At 44.4% G+C, this 20,283-nt stretch overlaps 1 protein-coding gene across 4 annotated transcripts in view; it reads left to right on the top strand.

Moving 5' to 3' along the window:
* USP13 (ubiquitin specific peptidase 13) overlaps nucleotides 1-20,283 on the top strand; it is a 67,469-nt gene that overhangs the window by 21,365 nt on the left and 25,821 nt on the right. For all 4 annotated transcript variants that reach the window (XM_083613190.1, XM_083613189.1, XM_083613191.1 and 1 more), the window contains 3 exons: nucleotides 11,628-11,749; nucleotides 12,872-13,014; nucleotides 14,154-14,338. In XM_083613190.1, the coding sequence (XP_083469316.1) occupies nucleotides 11,628-11,749; nucleotides 12,872-13,014; nucleotides 14,154-14,338 (450 nt within the window). The remainder of the gene's footprint in view (nucleotides 1-11,627; nucleotides 11,750-12,871; nucleotides 13,015-14,153; nucleotides 14,339-20,283) is intronic.

The following is a 20,283-nucleotide window of genomic DNA, read 5'->3' as shown; positions in this document are numbered from 1 at the left end:
TGCAGGCTTGGAAGAGTTCCCAACGTTCACTGCAAAAATAGCAATGAGGAAGAGAAAATAAAACTAATCACAACGTGTGAGTAAAACAGAAAGGAATTGACTAGCACAGAAAGCAGTATGCGATTAGATTCAGCCTTACTTAATCCCGCATCAAAAGGTTCCCGCAAATGCAGCCTGCCAATCCGGTTTGAACATTTGTTGCATTCTCACTTGTAATGCTCTTTGAGGTAGAAACCTATTAAGGACGTTAAATTCCCTCCAATCCCTTCTGTATTAGAAGCATCCTTAATTGATCGCCTTATGCAAATTTGCAAGCAAGCAATCGCAAAGACAGAGCGGAAAAGAAGGTGAGGTTTCTTTTTCAAATATTCCATATGCGGTGGCTCCCATTTCTTGCCTACAGCCTGTATTTGTGGAGAGGGCTTCAGTCATGGTACACATACCACATACACCACACCTGTGTTCCTCAGGCATTTGCAGTGCTGGTCTAAAAATTGAAACCTCTGCATCATGGTGCGTGATCCTAGCTGTCTATCCAGGGGCTGGGAGCTAATATGTGCAGGCATTTCCTATGGCTGACATTGTAGTGTCAGTTAATCTCAGCCAAGCCTTAACTTGGCCATAGATTCATTGCAAAGCCTCATTTCCCCCATCTGTGAAATGGAAAGAGTGACGCCGTGTCTCACTTATAGGGTTGCTTTCAGCGTGAATGAAGTAAAACCTATCTGAATTGCTGCGCTGCTGGAAATATGCAATAGTCAGTTGTTGGTTGGGACACTATTTGGCTTGGGATACCCGCCTCCCCCCTCCCTGTTTCTATTTCATTTCGAGTCTTTAAAGGTGCATGCTGTTGCATGCATGCCACAATGCCGTGAGTGTCTTGCCATAAAATTAGGCTTCAGGGCCCTGGCTAAAGTGACCCATTCCAAAGTTAACAGCATAGCAGATTCTGGTAAGATGCATCATAAACCCTAAATTGCCCTGCAAGCTTGTTTTTCCTAGCAGGCAGATAATGGTTCCCAGAGTGCATATATTATTCATGGTCAGTTTTTATAAGCTTGATTTGCTGCAAATAGAACTTTCTTCCCCCGAATTCTGGCCAAGCAGGCAGATTCCATTTTCTCAAACACCTGATTTTGCTGATTAGCAGAGGTGTTAACAATAATTTACATTGGCACCCATTGTGCTGCCTCCCCCTGCCAGTGATTGGGGAGCGTGAGTTTGACGTATATTTAACGTTTAGTTTTATCAGTATCCTTTAATGAATGTTGCATTTTCCTTGTAAACTGCTTAGAGGTTCTACTACAATCAAGTACTGTATATAAGTTTTGTTAAACAAAATAAATCAAGATGTTGCTTTGTGTAAACCACTTTGAGGCTTTTGTGAATTAAGTGGTATATGAATTTTGCTAAATTAAAAAAAAAATCCAAGAACATCTGGATGACACCAAGTTGGCTACCCAATAATAATTCTTTCAATAATCCTGTATGGCAGACCAGAATTGTCTTTGATTTGGCATCCACCTTCATGGTGGTCTCTTATCAGTTTTCTCTGGCAGATGAAGACCCTCCTTTATCAAATGACCCTTCCCACATGTTGCTATACAGAGGCATACAGTTGATATACCAAGGCTGTTGGATGTTTGTATGTTTCTAACTGGACTATTTGTTGTTGCTGCTTTTAGTTAAATTGTGGATATTTAGGTTGAACTTTTGAGAGGCAGTCAGATAAAGTGGTCAGAGTGTTGGACTGGGAAGGTCTGGGTTCAAATCCCCAGTGAGTCCCAAGGCTCGGCATGTGGTAGTGGGCCAGTGACTCTCTCTGGGGGCTAACCTACTTCACAGCGCCATTATGGGAACATGAACGTTGGGCGGGAAGAGAACCGTTGGGTTCATTGGAGGAGAGGCAAGACATACCATATTTACTCGAATGTAATGCGCATCTTTTTTGGCCAAATTCCGTCACGAACTCTAGCATAGGCATTAGATTTGATGGCACCAGCAAATACTTTTTTGGTTTCAAGGTTTTGAAAATGGAGGTGCGCATTAGGTTTGATGGCACATTGTTGTTGCTTGTTGTTGTTGTTGTTTAGTCATTTAGTCGTGTCCGACTCTTCGTGACCCCATGGACCAGAACACACCAGGCACTCCTGTCTTCCACTGCCTCCCGCAGTTTGGTCAAACTCAGGTTCGTAGCATCAAAAACACTGTCCAACCATCTCGTCCTCTGTCGTCCCCTTCTCCTTGTGCCCTCCATCTTTCCCAACATCAGGGTCTTTTCCAGGGAGCCTTCTCTTCTCATGAGGTGGCCAAAGTATTGGAGCCTCAGCTTCAGGATCTGTCCTTCCAGTGAGCACTCAGGGCTGATTTCCTTCAGAATGGATAGGTTTGATCTTTTTGCGGTTCATGGGACTCTCAAGAGTCTCCTCCAGCACCATAAGTCAAAAGCATCAATTCTTCAACGATCAGCCTTCTTTACGGTCCAGTTCTCACTTCCATACATCACTACTGGGAAAACCATAGCTTTAACTATACAGACCTTTGTTGGCAAGGTGATGTCTCTGCTTTTTAATATGCTGTCTAGGTTTGCCATCGCCTTTCTCCCAAGGAGCAGGTATCTTTTAATTTCGTGGCTGCTGTCACCATCTGCAGTGATCATGGAGCCCAAGAAAGTAAAATCTCTCACTTCCTCCATTTCTTCCCCTTCTGTTTGCCAGGAGGTGATGGGACCAGTGGCCATTAGATGGGACCAGATGGTGCATTAGATTCGTGTAAATACGGTCTATGTAATAATGAGCAAATGAACACGGAATGGGGTTCTCCCCGCCTCCCAGCTTTCTCATTCAGTCAAGGCTGCAGCAGCTCATACTCTCTGGGATGGGATGAAATACAGGGGTAAAAGGGAAGTCCACACTTGGGCGCGATTCTCTTCTTATCTCCCTTCCTTGAGTGCAGTGGGCATCCTCTTTGGGAGCCCAGCTCGGGATCCGATTTATACTGCTATTAATAGCACATTCAGTTGGTAACATCTAAATCTGATCTGGGCATGTCTAGTCAAGCAGCCCCCCATTTTCTTTCCCCTTCCAGCGTGTTAGCTTACGGCTCCCTTGTCTGCCTGCAGCTGGGCTTCAGCTGCTGCTTTCAGTCAGCCGGTGGCCAAGCGTTTGTCATCGTCCGTCACTAGAGTGACGTGCTCGTTGAACTTGGCCAGATGGCATCTGAAGGAAATTTACCCTACTGACTGCTTGCCCAAAAATAACAGCTTCTCGACCTGTCTTCTCTGCCTCTGTGCTCACCCGCCTTCCGCGCAGGCTTACACCATCGCTTATTTTGTTTTGCCTGTTCTCGCCTATTCTTTTTAAAGTGCGGTTTTGGTGACCTTTGGTTGTGACTCTTCTGATGACGGCACTGTTTTAAAACTGTGGTTCTGATTCACTGAGCTTCCAGCCCCATAGAAGGGAATTGCAACGTACTCTCTGCATTAGCTTTTTCAAACCTTTTAATAAGTTTATCGGGCAGCAGCTGGAGTCTTCGCTGAAGGGGAACAACAGAGACCCTCTCAGTGCTACCCAAACACCTTGAAGTGCTCATCAGTTCTGGAAGAGAGTTCTTTATCAAAATGGCTTTTGTGTCATAGAAGGACAGCAACATCCAGTGAATTGTTCAGTTTTCTATTCCAGCATTTTGAAAGAAAGATACCCATTTCATAGAATTGTAGAGTTGGAAGAGACCATGTGGGTTATCTAGTCCAACCCCTTGCAATGCAGAAATCTTTTGCCCAACATGGGGCTCGAACCCACGACCTTGAGATTAAGAGTCTCATGCTCTACAAACACACACATTTTAAGCGATGGTGAACTTAAATTTATTTCAGGTCTCTTCTGTCTATCCCTTCGTAAACTAGAAAATATTGTAGGGCTCAGCAGGGAATTTCCAGAGAGCGGAATCCTGTAAACATTAATTAAAGGTAAAGGTAAAGGGACCCCTGACCATTAAGTCCAGTCGTGACCGACTCTGGGATTGCGGCGCTCATCTTGCTTTGTTGGCCGAGGGAGCCGGCGTACAGCTTCCGGGTCATGTGGCCAGCATGACTAAACCACTTCTGGCGAACCAGAGCAGTGCACGGAAATGCTGTTTACCTTCCCGCCAGAACAGTACCTATTTATCTACTTGCACTTTGACATGCTTTCAAACTGCTAGTTTGGCAGGAGCAGGGACCGAGCAACGGGAGCTCACCCCGTCATGAGGATTCGAACTGCCAACCTTCTGATGGGCAAGTCCTAGACTCTGTGGTTTAACCCACAGAGCCACCCGCGTCCCCAAACATTAATTAGATTAAGGTTAATTATATTACACCCTTACTTGAGCAAGGAAAACATGAGTACCTGATTTTCACACTAGGTGCAGAAACAGGGGCAGGAAATCTCAGGCCATGACCCTCAAATGTGGCCACACTGTCTGGCCCTTGGACTCTCTGCGAGTCCATCGAAACTAGCCTACTGCACAAAGGTAATGTTTACATTTGTTGCTCCACCCACCTCTGACTCTGGCCACCCTTGGCATGTGGCCCTCAGCAGATTGCCCAGCAGGAAATGTGGCCCTCAAGCTGAAGAAGGTTCCTCACCTCTGTGCTAGAAGGTTGCCTTGAGAAGCTCTACCTTATACTAAAGGAAAAAGAGAATGGATCACACAGCCATCTCTGATGTGTAAAAGGGACCCTTGTATCATCCTCTGCACAAATATCAGATATCTTGCAAAATATATGAAAATCAAAGAGGCCCATCATAACATTCATGCTGAATGTGCAGAGTGTCTTTTTCCTCACTACACACAGTTTGGGAAAGATCTTGGAGATCAGGTTCTGGCTAGGGCGTTTTTGAATTACCAGCATCCTTGTTTGCAGGAGCGAGCATGGTGGTGTTAGGTTGTTGTTGTTGTTGTTTAGTCGTTTAGTCATGTCTGACTCTTTGTGACCCCATGGACCAGAGTACGCCAGGCACTCCTGTCTTCCACTGCCTCCCGCAGTTTGGTCAAACTCATGCTGGTAGCTTCGAGAACACTATCCAACCATCTCGTCCTCTCTCGTCCCCTTCTCCTTGTGCCCTCCATCTTTCCCAACATCAGGGTCTTTTCCAGGGAGTCTTCTCTTCTCATGAGGTGGCCAAAGTATTGGAGCCTCAGCTTCAGGATCTGTCCTACCAATACTAAAATATAGATTTCAGATTACTAGTCACCTGCGTGGCTGGGCACCAGGAATTTTCTAGTACTGAATTATTGTAGAATTTTAAAAGCACTTTTGTCAATTCCAAATACATGGCCTGCTTCCTGAAACTTAATATAGCTTTTCCTCAATGAACGTCTTATTTCCCTAGCACCTTTAGCACGATTAAAACTATATTGTAGAAGTTTTATGTTTCCTTCTAAAAGAACCCTGTGAAAGAGATCATTAAGCTCATTGCTCAAACTCATCCGGTCCAGCAAATAGTTGCTTGCATTGAATAAATACTTGTTTTTTTTTTATTTTTTATTATTAAATATTTATTGGTATTTTCAAAAAACACACAACAAACAAAAACAAAAAAAATAAACAAAATAAAAACAACACAAAAAAGCATATTCGAAACTAAACAGAAAAATAGAAAAAACACATACAGTTTCTGATACTTATTTTCCTCAACCTTGTTTCTCAGACCTCCTCACACCTCCCCTTCTTGTATTCCAATTTAAATTGTCAATTCAGCAAGTCCTTAACTTATTTCTTCACCTTAACTTAAACATTTATTCTAACATACTGTTATTTTACTTTATTTCTTTTTTCCATTTTCTCCATTTATTTTTAACAGCCTTATTTTCACTTAATTTAAAAAAAGAAAAAAAAAAACCAGTTTCACCTTATTGAAATTACTCATCAATACTTATACCTCATTAATTTATTCTTAAACCTTTTTCCTAAGGTCGACCAAAATTTCCCTTCCACGGTTTACCCAATTTCCTTACCACTAACAAAATATAAAACAAGTAAAGCAATGCAAATTATCCTTATGTACCCTTTGGATTCCCAACCTCCACCCACCCTTCTCCCGGTTCCAGTCCCCAACCAATATCCATCAGTCTTTATATTATTTATTTAGCCTGGAGATCTCAGGTCCGAGGCCCTTATGTCTCTCTCAGTTCCTTTCTGCCGGTCTCTTTGATAGACCTTGATGTTAAGCCCCAGGTCTCGGAGGGGCTCCGGCCCAACAGAATCGGTGTTACTTCTAGCCAGTCCTCCATACTTAAAAGCAAAAGCAAAGCCTATGGGGTATTCCAACTCTTGTTTCAAATTTCTTTCAAATCCAAATGTCCCCACAGCTCCAGCTTCCACCTTCAACAAATTTATAATCCTCAGGTCTTCAGATCTCCTCAAAAGAGGATCTCTCCATTTTCCAAATTCCCAATCAAACCAGGCTTTCCGCATCCAGTTTTTATTGCCCTTTTTTATCATCATGTCAGGCCTCATATTGTAGCTCTCCTTTGACTCCTGCAAACCTCCATCTCCTCCTTCGTTTTCTTCAAAAAGAACATATTGCTCCATCGTGTCTACGCTTTCGGTTTCATTTATTTGTTCAGTTGAATAGGCTTCCTGTTTCAAATCCTTATCAGACTCCAAGCTGTTGTTTGCTGTCCAGTGTAATAGCGATACCTCTGTAGACAAAGCATCGTACTCATCTTGTAAGTTTCCCAAGAGAACCAGTGCTCTGTCCAATTCTGCTTGGAATTTAGACACTCCAGCCATTTTTGTAATGTAGTATCCTTGTTACCCCTCTAGGGGGATTTAATTCCTTAATCTTCCTTTCAGCTCAAAAACCAAAAGTCCAGTTATTTTGTATCAACCTTATTTTCAACAAGTTATCCCGAATAAACCAGCAAAAACAGCAGAAACAATGTTCTCTTTTTCCAGCTGACAACTAGCTGACTAGCAGCTCACTTGACAGCTGTCAAAATCTTCCATGCAACAGGCTTTCTCATCGGACGTTCCCGGGTCTAGGGGGGGGTGTAGTTTCAGCTCCCAAAATTCTTTTTATCCTCCAGAATATCTTCTTATAATGTCCAAACCGTGAGGTCAGGATCTTTGTTAAGAAAAGCAAAAAACAGATTCTCTCGACCTTAGCTGCCCAGTCCTTTGCTTTAAGTTGTTTACAAAGAGGGGGGGTGGACTTCCTTTTTAGCCCCTTCCCGCTCGTTCCAAATCCAAGATAAGAAATTTTTTTAAGTTCCAATCTCCGTATTACTCACGGGTTGATGTTTTAGGATCCAATCACTCTTAGAAGAAGTTGGCGCTCTCTGTCAGTGGCTTGCGGCTTCACTCCGTAGACGAGGGAGTACTCTCAGCACCACGCCACCCTGCCTCCGTTCCGAAGCCTTTAAAGAGGCTCCGTCGCGGATTGGGGGGGCGCAAATGGTGCCCGCCGAGTCTCTGTGTTCACAGGCATCCGCGCCTGTGATTTTAAGGGTCCCCGCTTCGCCGCAGCGGCCAGACCCAGACGCTACGGAGCCGATTCCCTCCGGAGCTCGGAGGGAATCCGCCATTAAACAGTGGCACCAACCCGGAAGTCCCGCATTGAATAAATACTTGAACCCAGGAGTTCCATATGCAGCACTTGTTTCCATTGGACTTTTTGACTCGTAAATTGTCAGAAGGGACAACGCTGTAGCATTTATAAAATAACTGAAATGCTGCTTGAGATTTGAAGACCAAGATCCTAATTTCCCATAATTGCTGGGTAATTCAAGGGATTAGTTAGTTGACTGAAATAATAGAACCTTTCAACTCCAGGTCACTGCTTCGCTTCCTGATGGGGGTCATTCTTGCCAGCAAAGTAATTAACATCCAGTTATTGGAAAGTATTCTGACTTTAAGTAGGTGAAATTCCCATGTTTCCATTTGGAATAGACCCACGTTTTGTAATGGGTGCGTTATGCCAATAATGAATTGTCCTCAGTAGTTAATGAAGTGAAGAAATAAAAATATTGGCCATTGTGATTGAAAAGAGCTTGCCGCAGAGAGCAAGCTCATCCTTTCCCTTCTTTTAGGTCAAACAATGTGTGGAAGATAAAGAAAAGGGTCTGCAGTCTGAAAGTTTTTTGTTCCTCTGGATAAATTGGCCATATGCAGCTCATTGCATACTTTAAATCTGAGATTGTTCATGAAGGGGTGTGCATGTAATTCAGGTGTCTGAATTTTTGGCAGCTTATTTGGAATTGTGTGTGAATTAGAGGGTCAGACTAGATGACTCAGTTTGCGTTGTAAAGGACGCCCCCCCGATATTACACAACATAATACTATTATTTCCTCCATGGCAGAATTGTTTTCTGTTTAGTCTCACCAGGGCTTAGCTCCAGAAACTCTCTTCGCAATGGCGGGAGTGAGACTGAGAGTACCTCTGAGCAAGTACAGATTTCGTTATTTCTTTGTCTTTTGTCTCTCCCACAGCCCCAAATCACAGCCTGACTCAACACCTAGGATTAGGAGGCAGGCTGTGCCTTTCAGTCTAGACATTGAAGCTCAAGATCTCCTCTCTCTAAAATAATGAAAGTTTACTACCCGCCTTCTCCCCCCCTGTTATGTACTGAGTTGAATAGGATCCAAAATGCAGCAGTCTGATTGGTCCTAGAACAATAGGATCCAAAATGCAGCAGTCTGATTGGTCCTAGAATAATAGGATTCAGAATGCAGCAGACTGATTGGTCCTAGAACAATGCAGCAGTATGATTGGTCCGCAGGAGCCACCCAATCCAGCTCCAGGTGGAAGTGAATCCACAACCTGATTGGGCTACAGGAGAATCCTGGAATTAGCCAATCACGTGCAGCCCATTCTGTAAATAATGTATATAAAGCAGATATTGTGGGGGAACTTCCATTCCTCCTCACCAGTATGAGCTGAATAAAGAGCATGAAATCCACTCTCGACTCCGAGTATATTTCACCCCCCTTCTTCCCCAATCTTATACTGTATACAACATTAAAGTCTCACATCAAATATAACTGATCTGTAAAAAGGACTTTATGATCTGAAAACTGAGACAATGTATGTACTTTTGAAACCCAAGTAAATCATTAATAAAAACATTTTTTTTTAAAAAAAGTAGCCATTACACTTGTGTATACTTTCTGCTTTGCGTGTAAGTGTTGAATTGTGGGAGATATTTGTTCTATTAGGTATGGTGTTTCACCATTACCTTTTGGCTAAAGTAAATATGATTAGTTTTAGCAATTGGGAGAAGATTCTGTAATTTCATTCCCCAATAACTGATTGAGCATCCTTTCATACATGGGAGCTGGTGACTTCTTCTCTGATTTTCCACCCCTGTATGGGAATGGGCTGTTGGCGAACTAAACAATCTATGGTCTTTTAAACTGTGGGTTTTTTTAATTAGTTTTTGATTGCAACTGTTACGTACTTTGTGTTTTTATATTGTGAACCGCTCCGTGAGCCTCAGGTGAAGGACTGAACTGAAATTCAGTCAATGAGTGTGAACTGGGAGAGAGCCACGATTATTACTCTGGTTGCATCTGGTTGGAGTTGTTGCAGCCTTTGCGATCTTGGAAGAAGCCTAAGACCCCTGTCTGTATTGGTGACCCTGGCGGGGAGTTCCTAGTTGATGTGCATCAACAGGGCTCCCCCTACTGGTGGTTAACCCTTCTGAGATTTCCTGTAGGCGGTCAGGAGTCAGATATAGTCGGTTTGGTTCCAGTGCCTAACCCAATACCACTCACATTCTGTAACCAATAAAGTTGTGGCCTTTTTTAGCCCATTAACCTAAAATACTTGAGTCAAGTGTCTTTATTCCAACTAAGGGGGAGGGTTCAGGGCCTTGCCACGCAATGGATGTTTCCAAAGGTGTCTATACAGTGGTACCTCGTGTTACGTACTTAATCCGTTCTGGAGGTCCCTTTGTAACCCGAAACTGCTTGTAACATGAGGTGCACTGTCACTAATGGTGCCTCCCGCTGCTGCCGTGCCACTGGAGCGTGACTTCCGCTCGCATCCTGGGGCAAAGGTCGCAACAAGGGGCATCTACTTCTGGGTTAGCGGAGCGCATAACCCGCAGCATTCATAAGGGGGATGGTACGTAACATGAGGTACCACTGTATGTAGGAGAGTTGGGGGGGTATAGGAAAGGGGTGGTTGGCAGAGTGGGCAAAGGAGAGAACTGACTTTGAGTGTCTGCATGGTTCATGTTGAACTGGTATTGGGGAAACCCAATCAATGTACTGTTTTTGCTGTTTAGCAGAGTGAATGGAGCAATGGATGACTGTAGCCTGGGGATTGACAAGATATATTGGAGTGTTTGGTGTGTATTGGCAGGAAGAGTGACATTGGATGAGCTTGTGAGTATTGTCTGATTTGTGCTTTTGCCGTAGGGAAATTAGTAGTATTTAAGAGGGATTCTGGATATGATGTGATTGTGTGGGTGTGGCTGAGCGCTGCATGTTGTGAGTCAGGCCTTGGCAAGAGGGGAGGGATCCCTGGTTCTTAAGATATTTTGCAATGTGGCGCCATGTTTTTTTCTTTTTGTGGATTCTAAATTTTGTTTGGTATTGTAGTTCATCAGTCTCAGTATTTATAGATAGGGATACAGTGATACCTCAGGTTAAGTACTTAATTCGTTCCGGAGGTCCGTTCTTAACCTGAAACTGTTCTTAACCTGAAGCACCACTTTAGCTAATGGGGCCTCCTGCTGCTGCCGCACTGCCGGAGCACTATTTCTGGGTTAGCGGAATGTGTAACCTGAAGCGTATGTAACCCAAGGTACCACTGTATTGTATTGTTGTAACCAGCTTATTTGTTAACATTTGTTTATATAAAATATATAAACATTTCTTTATATATTACATCAGTGTACAGGGGGCTGTACACAGTCAGAATAAGAATTCTACCCTAAAGGGCATACAGCCGAAAACAGCCAATATAAACAATACAGTAAAAAATCAATAGTTTAAAATGTCCAGTTCACAAACCATTGCACCAGCTATACTAAAACAGCCACCCACAACTGGAACCAGAAGTCTTCACAGGGATTGCTTGGCTGATGGATGAAACTTGGTTTGCATCTCTGGGCAATGGCTCCCATAAGTACATACCTGAGGAGTGGGAGAAATGAACATAAGCTCAGAAAATATGCTGAAGTCTTCCAGGTGTTTCTCTCTCACTCCAGTCCTCTCCTCCAGCAAGCCAAGAGGCTGCCTTGGTATTAAGTGTTGTAGATATACATCCCCATATATATTCATGAAATGAATAAATAAAATTTGGGTACATGTGGGTGGTAGAGAACCATGTACATAGCCTTGACGTCCTAGGAAGAAAGGTTGGAATGTAATGAATAAACAAGCTGTCATTTTTTAAAAAACTGACATTTTCCTCAAGAGGTTTAATTAAAGAGAGAGAGATAATATTGCCTGAGAGTACATGGTTTATTGAATTAACATTTGAACTTTTGTTGTACTGCTAATTGATTTAAAAGTGTTAACTTGAGCAACTAGGTGCCTGGGAATTTCCCAAGCAAAGCCTGGTGTAGGTCTAGTATCTTTACCTGTTATCATTTTAATGCTCTGAGTTTTCTCTCTCTTTGTCTCCCTCTTGCAGACCTGGAATCCAATGGTGATTTAAACAACGATGATTATGAATTTGAGGATGAAGCTAAACTTGTCATATTTCCAGACCACTTTGAAATTCCTTTACCCAACATAGAAGAGTTGCCAGCTTTGGTAAGTGTGGGTAACAGACAAAGAATGGGATTTAAACTGATTTAATCTTTCACTCTTAAAGGATCATGGGTGCCAAGCCTGGGAAAGACCTATTTGTGGGACCTTGGAGAACTGCTAGATTAGGCCACGCTGAGCTTAAGTAGGTTTTTAAGGCAGATCCTTATATTTTGGTAGAGCAGTGGAATACAATGGCCGAGAGTGTATGTGTTGCATGGCTGAGTCCTTTACTAAGATCTTGACTCAGCCTTGAACTCACTTGATGGCCTTGGGCAATATGTTGTCTTTTAGTCTTAACTCCACTTCTCTGCAATATAGGGATACTTTTGACCTGCCTTGCAGGGCTCTTGTGAGGACTATGGAAACAGTTTGATCATTCTAAAGTGCTATATGAAAGCTAAGTGCTTATCATTACTGGTGTACTTGGTTGCAAACACTGGTTATCTCCCACTTGGACTACTGCAATGCGCTCTACGTGGGGCTACCTTTGAAGGTGACCCGGAAACTACAACTAATCCAGAACGCGTCAGCTAGACTGGTGACTCGGAGCGGCCGCCGAAACCATATAACACCGGTCTTGAAAGACCTACATTGGCTCCCAGTATGTTTCCGAGCACAATTCAAAGTGTTGGTGCTGACCTTTAAAGCCCTAAATGGCCTTGGTCCAGTATATCTGAAGGAGCGTCTCCACCCCCATCGTTCTACCCGGACACTGAGGTCCAGCACCGAGGGCCTTCTGGCGGTTCCCTCCCTGCGAGAAGCCAAGTTACAGGGAACCAGGCAGAGGGCCTTCTCGGTAGTGGCACCCGCCCTGTGGAACGCCCTCCCACCAGATGTCAAAGAGAACAACAACTACCAGACTTTTAGAAGACATCTGAAGGCAGCCCTCTTTAGGGAAGCTTTTAATGTTTGATGTATTACAGTATTTTAATATTTTTTTGGAAGCCGCCCAGAGTTGCTGGGGAAGCCCAGCCAGATGGGTGGGGTATAAATAATGAATTATTATTATTATTATTATTATTATTATTATTATTACTACTACTACATAGGGATAGTTTTGTCTTTTGGTTTTGGTTTTTTACGTTGCCTTTTATGTTCAGTTTGACTTTGCCCCCCCACCTCTAGGTTACGATAGCTTGCGACGCAGTCCTCAGTTCGAAATCTCCTTATAGGAAGCAAGACCCAGATTCATGGGAAGAGGAGCTGCAAGTCTCCAAACATGCCAACACACTTGTACAGATGGACAATGGAGTCAGGATTCCTCCCAGGTGAGACTGTTGCACTTTGTTACCTAAGAACTGCCCTGTGGAACAGATCCCAGAACCCACCTAATCCAGCTTCTGCATCCCATGTTAACCAATTGGATGCCTTTGGGGATGGGTGGTTAAGATAGGTGCCTGGTTAAAGAACAGGATCAGAAAACCACACTTGTGATATAGAGAGAAATAGCTAAGGAACTCTCGGGTAAGACCTTCCAGGAGGGCCCTACCCTACCCCCACCCCATAGCACATAGATACGTAGCGCAACACTTTTATAGAAACCATCTTATCTGTCACTCCTCTCATTTTCTGTCTGCAGCAGCCATTAAGTTCCCTGTTGGCAGCTATTTACGTTTTCTTCATACCCATTAACACTGCATTAATCCATTATCTGCCTCACGCAAAGGACATTAAAGTTAATTAAATGATTCTAAAGTGCTCTGCAGTACGTTATATGGTTTTATAACATTTAATATACAATGTTTTAAACCGTTAGCAGGTCTTTCTGCTTTATTTGACACATTTGTATTGAGTGTTCTGTATTGAATACTCAGTATAGGAGGACAGTTTGCTCACATTAATCCCTTTTTACCCAGTCCTCCCTGTTCCTGCCTTTCCATCTTTTTGTCCCCCCACTACCAAAATGTTGGTTGTAAGTTTTTCTAGAGCTGAATGTCTGTTGTGTTCCTTTTCTTACGTTGGTCTGTATATATACAGTGTATATATATATTGATAGTACCATGGATCAGATTCAACTAACAGATCCTCCTAGTAGACTTCTCCTTGCATAATAGGGCTCCCTGCATGTCCCCCAATTGGCTCTGGGCAGCTCAGGAGTGAACATAAGAAGGAGAGGCTTGTTTCATCAGGCAAGCAGAAACGCTTATGTTAAGAAAACATTTGTAACAGAGCAATACTGAATTTCTTCCTACGTACAGTTATCGTTAATGAAGAACAGCAGTTTTTGAGGACTGGTGATGTGGGGCTACTCAGATGGGAGCAGATTGTGGTTGTCCCATTGGCAGTTGACAAGGAGAACTCTGTGGTTAATCCAATCTGGGAATCTTGGCCACTTGCTGGTTTTGGAGGTAGACCCAGGTTTCCCCAGTACTGCCAATCTAACCCCTGAATGTTTCTTGCTTTCCAGTGGCTGGAAATGCTCAAAATGTGACCTGCGGGAGAATCTTTGGCTGAATCTCACAGATGGGTCAGTACTGTGCGGAAAGTGGTTCTTTTACGGCAGTGGAGGAAATGGACATGCGCTGGAACACTATAAGGAGATGGGTTATCCCTTAGCAGTGAAGCTTGGAACAATTACTCCTGATGGTGCAGGTTAGTCAGTAGGAAAATAAGTACCTTTTATCAGGTAGCCCACATCATCACTGTCTCTTGGTTTTATCACAGACATGTAGTATAGAAGAGGGCAAGAAAATGAGGAAGTAATGAGGAAGTTTTACAGAAACTGAATTCGGGACAAGGTTCAACATTCTGCACTCTCACTGAACTGGGATATGCACAAGTGTCCTCGATGATATCTTTTCTACATCTGACTGTTCTCAACAAAGGCAGGCCATGTTGTGCAACTCAAAGGATTCTCATTCCTGCCCATGCACACAGTTTTGCTGCAAAGCTAGCCAAAGCGGGGAAACGCATCCTTTCAGCATTGCCACGGCAAAAGAGATTTGGTGCTTGGCTTGAGTGTGCCACATCCCAGGGAGGCTGCACGTTTAGAACAAAGGGATTTGCAGACCCCTTCAGCATAGCCACGTTTTTGTTACCCGGCTCCCAGGGGCCCTGTGGCTCAGCTGGCGGCTCTCTACAGCTCTCCTTCCACCCCCAAACTCTTACCGTAGAATTAATGCAGCGTCAGGAAGCACATAAATCATTGGAACTTCTGGCTGCAACTGAAAAGGGCAGAGTGGCCTCTTGTCATTGTTAATGGTTGTGCGCTGAGGGCATAGGGACAAAATTTATTGGGGGAAGGGATGCTAATGAGGCTTATGTGCCCATCATGATGCACGATTGACATACTGCTCTGGAGGGCTTCCATCTGGCCAGGGGTGGGGCGGGGATCAAAGGCTCTGGTCTTGAGTCACCTGCATAATATTTTGGCCAAAGCAGGCTATTAAGAGGACCGACATATTGCAGTGGGAATTTGCGTAACAGTACAGATTTCAGTTGGTTAATAATAGAACAGAGCCATAGCAGAGAATTAAACATGCACGTAGTCTTTTAAGTATCCTAGGTTACCTTTAAAATCTTTATCATTCATCCTTGCAAACAATTCTTTTAGCAGGGAGGGAAGGAGGGACAGTAGTTCTCTGTGTACTCTTCGCTCCCTTCGTCCCCCCCCCCCCGGAAAAACACAATAGGCCAGACAACATGGTTTATTCCTGGCTACAGTAAACAAGAGCAGTTTATTAATCCTTAATATTTTCTTTTCGTCTAATTTGTGATCAGTTAGATACCAAAGGGTCCTAAATACAAAAGGAAATATGAAACAAGTTTGCAGTCAGTATTGTGAAAAATTCAGGTTTTAAAGTGTATCGATCTTTTGATTTCAGCGGAGAACTGCAAGCTTTGGTTGCGTCCTGTTCTTATAACTGCTAAAAGGAATTAGTGTAGTTTGCATTTCCAGGGTTCCTTGAATGCAAACTCAAATGAAAGAAATTTTAAAGATATCCAGAGGGGTTGCTTTTTAATCTGTTTCTGCGAAAACAACAAAGAGTCTTGTAAGACTTTAAAAGACTGACAAATTATATTACGTCGTAAGCTTTTGTGGCTTGGAGCCTTCTTCATCAGAAATATGAAATGTAATCCTCAGTTGGCATGGATGTAATGTAAAAGTTGGAGTAAAATGGCAATGAAAGGCAAAAAAAGATTTGTATCCAAGTGACCTTAGATGAATATCAGCGCTTCAAGAGTTGACCTCAGCTGGCCTCCGGAGTGGCTTATTTGCATGGACTTAAGGTTTCAAATGTTATTGTTTTGTCCCTGTTTTGTTTTATCTCCAGTCAGACATCCATATGGATGTTTTTTCCAGCTGAAGTGAAATGCTTCAAATACTGTTACAGATGTAACCCAAGGTTCATTTAGGTGGCTCTGATGAAGGTGACTCTGATAAAGCACACAAACTTTTTCCAGGTGCCGCACAGCATTGTGACTTAACTGGAAAAGCACGAGAACACTGAGCTCTTGTTTACAGAGGGGAACAATAACATGTACCTGGAAACAGAGACTCCTTTGGCATGCAGTGGCAGCAGAAGGGCACCATGCCTATCCATAAATGCCAGCAGGGTCACCCTTGGCAAACACAAGCGGAGAGAATGCTGGACTTTATCAGCTGGACATCGCAGCGCTTATCGAGAGGAACACTGCTCCTGTTTTTGCCTTGCAGGATTTAGGAGGCCAGAAATTATATGGCTGGATGATGCTCACGGTTTTAGCTCTGATAAAACCTTAGTATGCTGCTTTTGAACCCAAATTAGGATTACAAGGCGATTTAGCAGCAGTAGCAGATCTGAAATTACAGCTAATTTTAAGTTTCTCCTTCCACTGTTCTTATGGAGAAAGAGGTCATTTGTATTATCATTTTTCAAATAAAGAGGGTGGGAATTAGGGGTGGCCTATCCTGTTTCACTGCCTGAGGCAAAATGGGAAGTTCCTCACCTTTCTGCCCTTGCCAAAGCCTCATTTACCAGGATTGCATGCCTATGGCATCTGGGTTCATTCTGCAGAAATTCTGGTTCTGGCTTCTGGTGAACTCTTGCAACAGCCCCACGAGATCACACAAATGCCTCATACAACCTTCTCAATATCTTGGGTAAACAAGGCACTCTGTCTCTCTTACCAGCGTCTCGGGAAGGGTGCACGAGGCTCTGCACAACCTCATGGAGCTCTTGCAGGGCTCTTGTGAGATCTCCCTGGAACCTGGAAGCCACCGCATCCACTTCTCTGGCGATGGTATGTGCCTATGGAGGTGCTCCTTGGATTCTACCACCCAAGGCGGCTATCTCAGACTGCCTCATGACCCTGGTGGAAATCCTTTGAACTACATACCCTCATTAGCAATATCAGCATTAGCAGATGGCAGTATATTCCTTAGCAGATGGGAAGCTATGAGATGACTTGCCCCAAAGGCACACGGTATGCTTTGAATGCAGGTCTTTCAGATTCAAGTGCAGCGCTTTAATCTCCCAGTTCGCAGTCCTGTTCATCCTTCTGTTTTGCCGCACGTACACTGAACATTAAATCCGCTACAGTTAAAACCCAGATGAACTGGTTCCATACTGTGCTGTAAGTGAAGAGGAGACATCGACAGGTTGCCAAAGGCCAGAGATGCCTGCCTGATTCAAGGAATAAGGTAGCCCAGCAACCTCCTGCAGGAGATGGTTAAACAAATATAAACAAACAGACATAGGAGTCCTTAATGGGTCTGCCTCATGGAGAAAAACATCTTTGCCAGCCTGTTTAGACGCCACAGCTTGGATCCTAAGTTGCTCCTCCATCCATTCAATTGGGGGTTTTGGAGCAATTGCTCCCAACTCCTACCCCCTGCAGCCCACAACACCATATGCCACACCATTCCCAAGGCTCCTGCAACCCCAGGACCAGATTTTTGAGGGGTGGGTCCGCATGTGCGCACTGAGGGAGCTGCAGAGGAAAAATAGAGGCAGGAGAGGCATGTTCCGTGAACTCCGTTGCATTAAATGGAAGGAAAGTTTGGATCCACACCTATAATACTATGTGTCTGAGGCCATGCTCTGAGATTGGGGGAGCACACAAGGAGTTACTTACAGGGACGAGGAGAGCAATTGAGGATTTGTGGGGAGGGCACATCTGGCATGTGCTGATGTCTGTTGCAACTGTACCCCACGCTTCTTGGATGGAATTCTGGATACCTCGAACTTGCTGGTAAAGCAAGGCCTCATAGAATCATAGAATGATATAATTGGAAGAGACCCAAAGGGCCATCTCGTCTCCTGCAACGCACCTTTTTACTAGCTTCTTGGACTGCTAGTGCCATCAAGGGAAATGTTGTCTGCTTTCAACTAGCAGGCTATGCAAGAACCTGGGCGGTGGGGAGTGGGTCTGCCTTCTTATTTTGTACATAACAGCCCACACAGCTGCCCTCTCAGTGGCTACTAATCCTGCTGACTACATACTACCTCCAGCATTAGAGGCAGTATGGTGTTGGTGATCATCACTGCATCTTCTGATAGCAGATTTCATAGCTGAAGTGCAGTCCCAGGTTCTTCTGCCCCAGGGCAACTACACCCTTGTGCAAACTAATTGAAACAGACAATGTAGTTTATTGTACAAAAGTCACATATACATGTACAAACCTCACACCTACATACATTAGTAACGGATATGACCTCTGCTATTTTTAAGCAGCATTTGAACACGGTTTGACATGGAGTCTACTAGTTTCGAACAGTCACTCTTGATTTTCAGATCCCTGTACCACACTTGAATCAGCGCCTGAATGAGCTTCTCCATAGTCGTACAGTCTACAGCACCGAGGCGACTATTGCATATAGCCCACAAATTCTCAATGGGATTTACGTCCGGGGAATTCCCTGGCCAATCAAGTACCTGTATTTGCTGCTCTGTCATGAATTTCTTCACCACTTTCGATGTGTGATGGGGGGGGGGGGACGGACTAGGTCCTGCTGCAATATCCCAGTGCCATCAGGGTACCTCTTTTCCAGCTCTGGAATAACTCTCTTTTGTAGAACCTCGATATATTGTGGCCAGAGCATCATTCCTTCTATTGGCTGCAGGCTTCCAACACCATAATGATCAACTGACTTTTTGTGTTTGTTCGGGGTACAGGATTACGAGTAAGATAGAAAACATGCTTTGTTTCAATTAATTTGCGCAAGGGTGTAGCATTTGGAGCAGAGTGTTCTTCCTGGCAGGTGGGTCAGGAAAGTTCTCAGCAGCTGCTCTTTCTCTTGCTGATGAAGGAACAAGGCAGTCCTTCCCTTGCTGTGTTATGTTCCTCTTGAAAGGCAGGGCTTGACCTGTGCTGCGCCCTGGCTTTTAGCTAACAGTTTTTTAGGCAGTGGAGCTACTTGCAGCCTGGTGGGGAGGCGGGGGCTCTTCATTTGCAGGTAGGCAGTCACTCTGATTGGGAACAAGAGAGAGCACCTGTGTGCCAGTTGCCTTGATTTGATTTTCTGGAGAAAAGCGATCCCACAATCCCTGTCTCTCTTAATTTCTGGAGGGGAGGATCCCTCTGGGTTTAGTGGAGCAGGGTTCATAACCCTTCCCCCTTCTCCAGGCAAGAGACGACCTCTGAGTGGCCTTTTTGTTCTCTGGCCAGTGGATAGAGCCAAACTGAGCTTATACTGAACCATTGGTTCATGCAGCCCCACATTTTCTATTCTTGACTGGCAGTAGCTCTCTAATTTCAAGGCAGAGAAAGTCTGTCCTCTGATACCTTAAAGCAGGCATGTCCAAAGTCCGTCTAATCTGGACCCCTATGGCAGTTACCGTATTTTTCACTCTATAAGACGCACATTTTCCCCTCCAAAAATTAAGGGGAAACGTGTGTGCGTCTTATGGAGTGAATGCAGGCTCCTTGGCTTCAGCGATAGCAATGTGAAGCCTCCGAAGCGCAGTGGGAGTGCTCCTGCTGTGCTCCATAGGATTTGCGTTGCTTTCGCTGAAGCCTGGAGAGCCACCTGAAGCCTCCGGAGGGCAGCAGGAGCTCCCACTGTGCTCTGGAGGCTTCGGGTTCCTTTCGCTGAAGGGTAGGTGCCCCTTCAGCTAAGTGGGAAGAGAAATGGAAGGGACTCCATTTCTCCTGCTGCTTCGCTAAAGGGGCGCTGCACAGAGAGGGGGAGAATTTTTTTCTTGTCCCCCCCCCCCAAAACAAGGTGCGTCCTACAGTCGGGTGCGTCCTATAGAGCGAAGCTCTAAAAAAGGTCAACAACAACAACTATGGTCGGCCCTCACTTCATCAAATCTGGCCCTCTTTGAAAAAGGTTTGGGCACCCCTGCCTTAAAAGAACTGGAGATTCCAGGGATTGAACCCGAGAACTACTGTGTGGAAAGCATTCATTCTGCTCCTTGGCTGTGACTTTCTTTCTAACACCTGAAAGCTCACTGCCGCAAGGACAGAGCCCGTTGCCTTGTTTTGTCCTCCCAAATTGCCCCTGCTGCAGGCTGGGCAATGTGGGATGAAGCCACAGAACAGTGGTACACCAAGCTGCCGCAGCAATGTCTGAAGGGCACCTTCGAATAGGGATCTCTTGGTTGCCAATGGA

This window comes from Podarcis filfolensis (assembly GCF_964270895.1).
Source record: "Podarcis filfolensis genome assembly, chromosome: 5".
NCBI lineage: Eukaryota > Metazoa > Chordata > Lepidosauria > Squamata > Lacertidae > Podarcis > Podarcis filfolensis.
The sequence above is the reverse complement of the archived record's forward strand: the minus strand, read 5'-3'. Positions and strand labels throughout refer to the sequence as shown.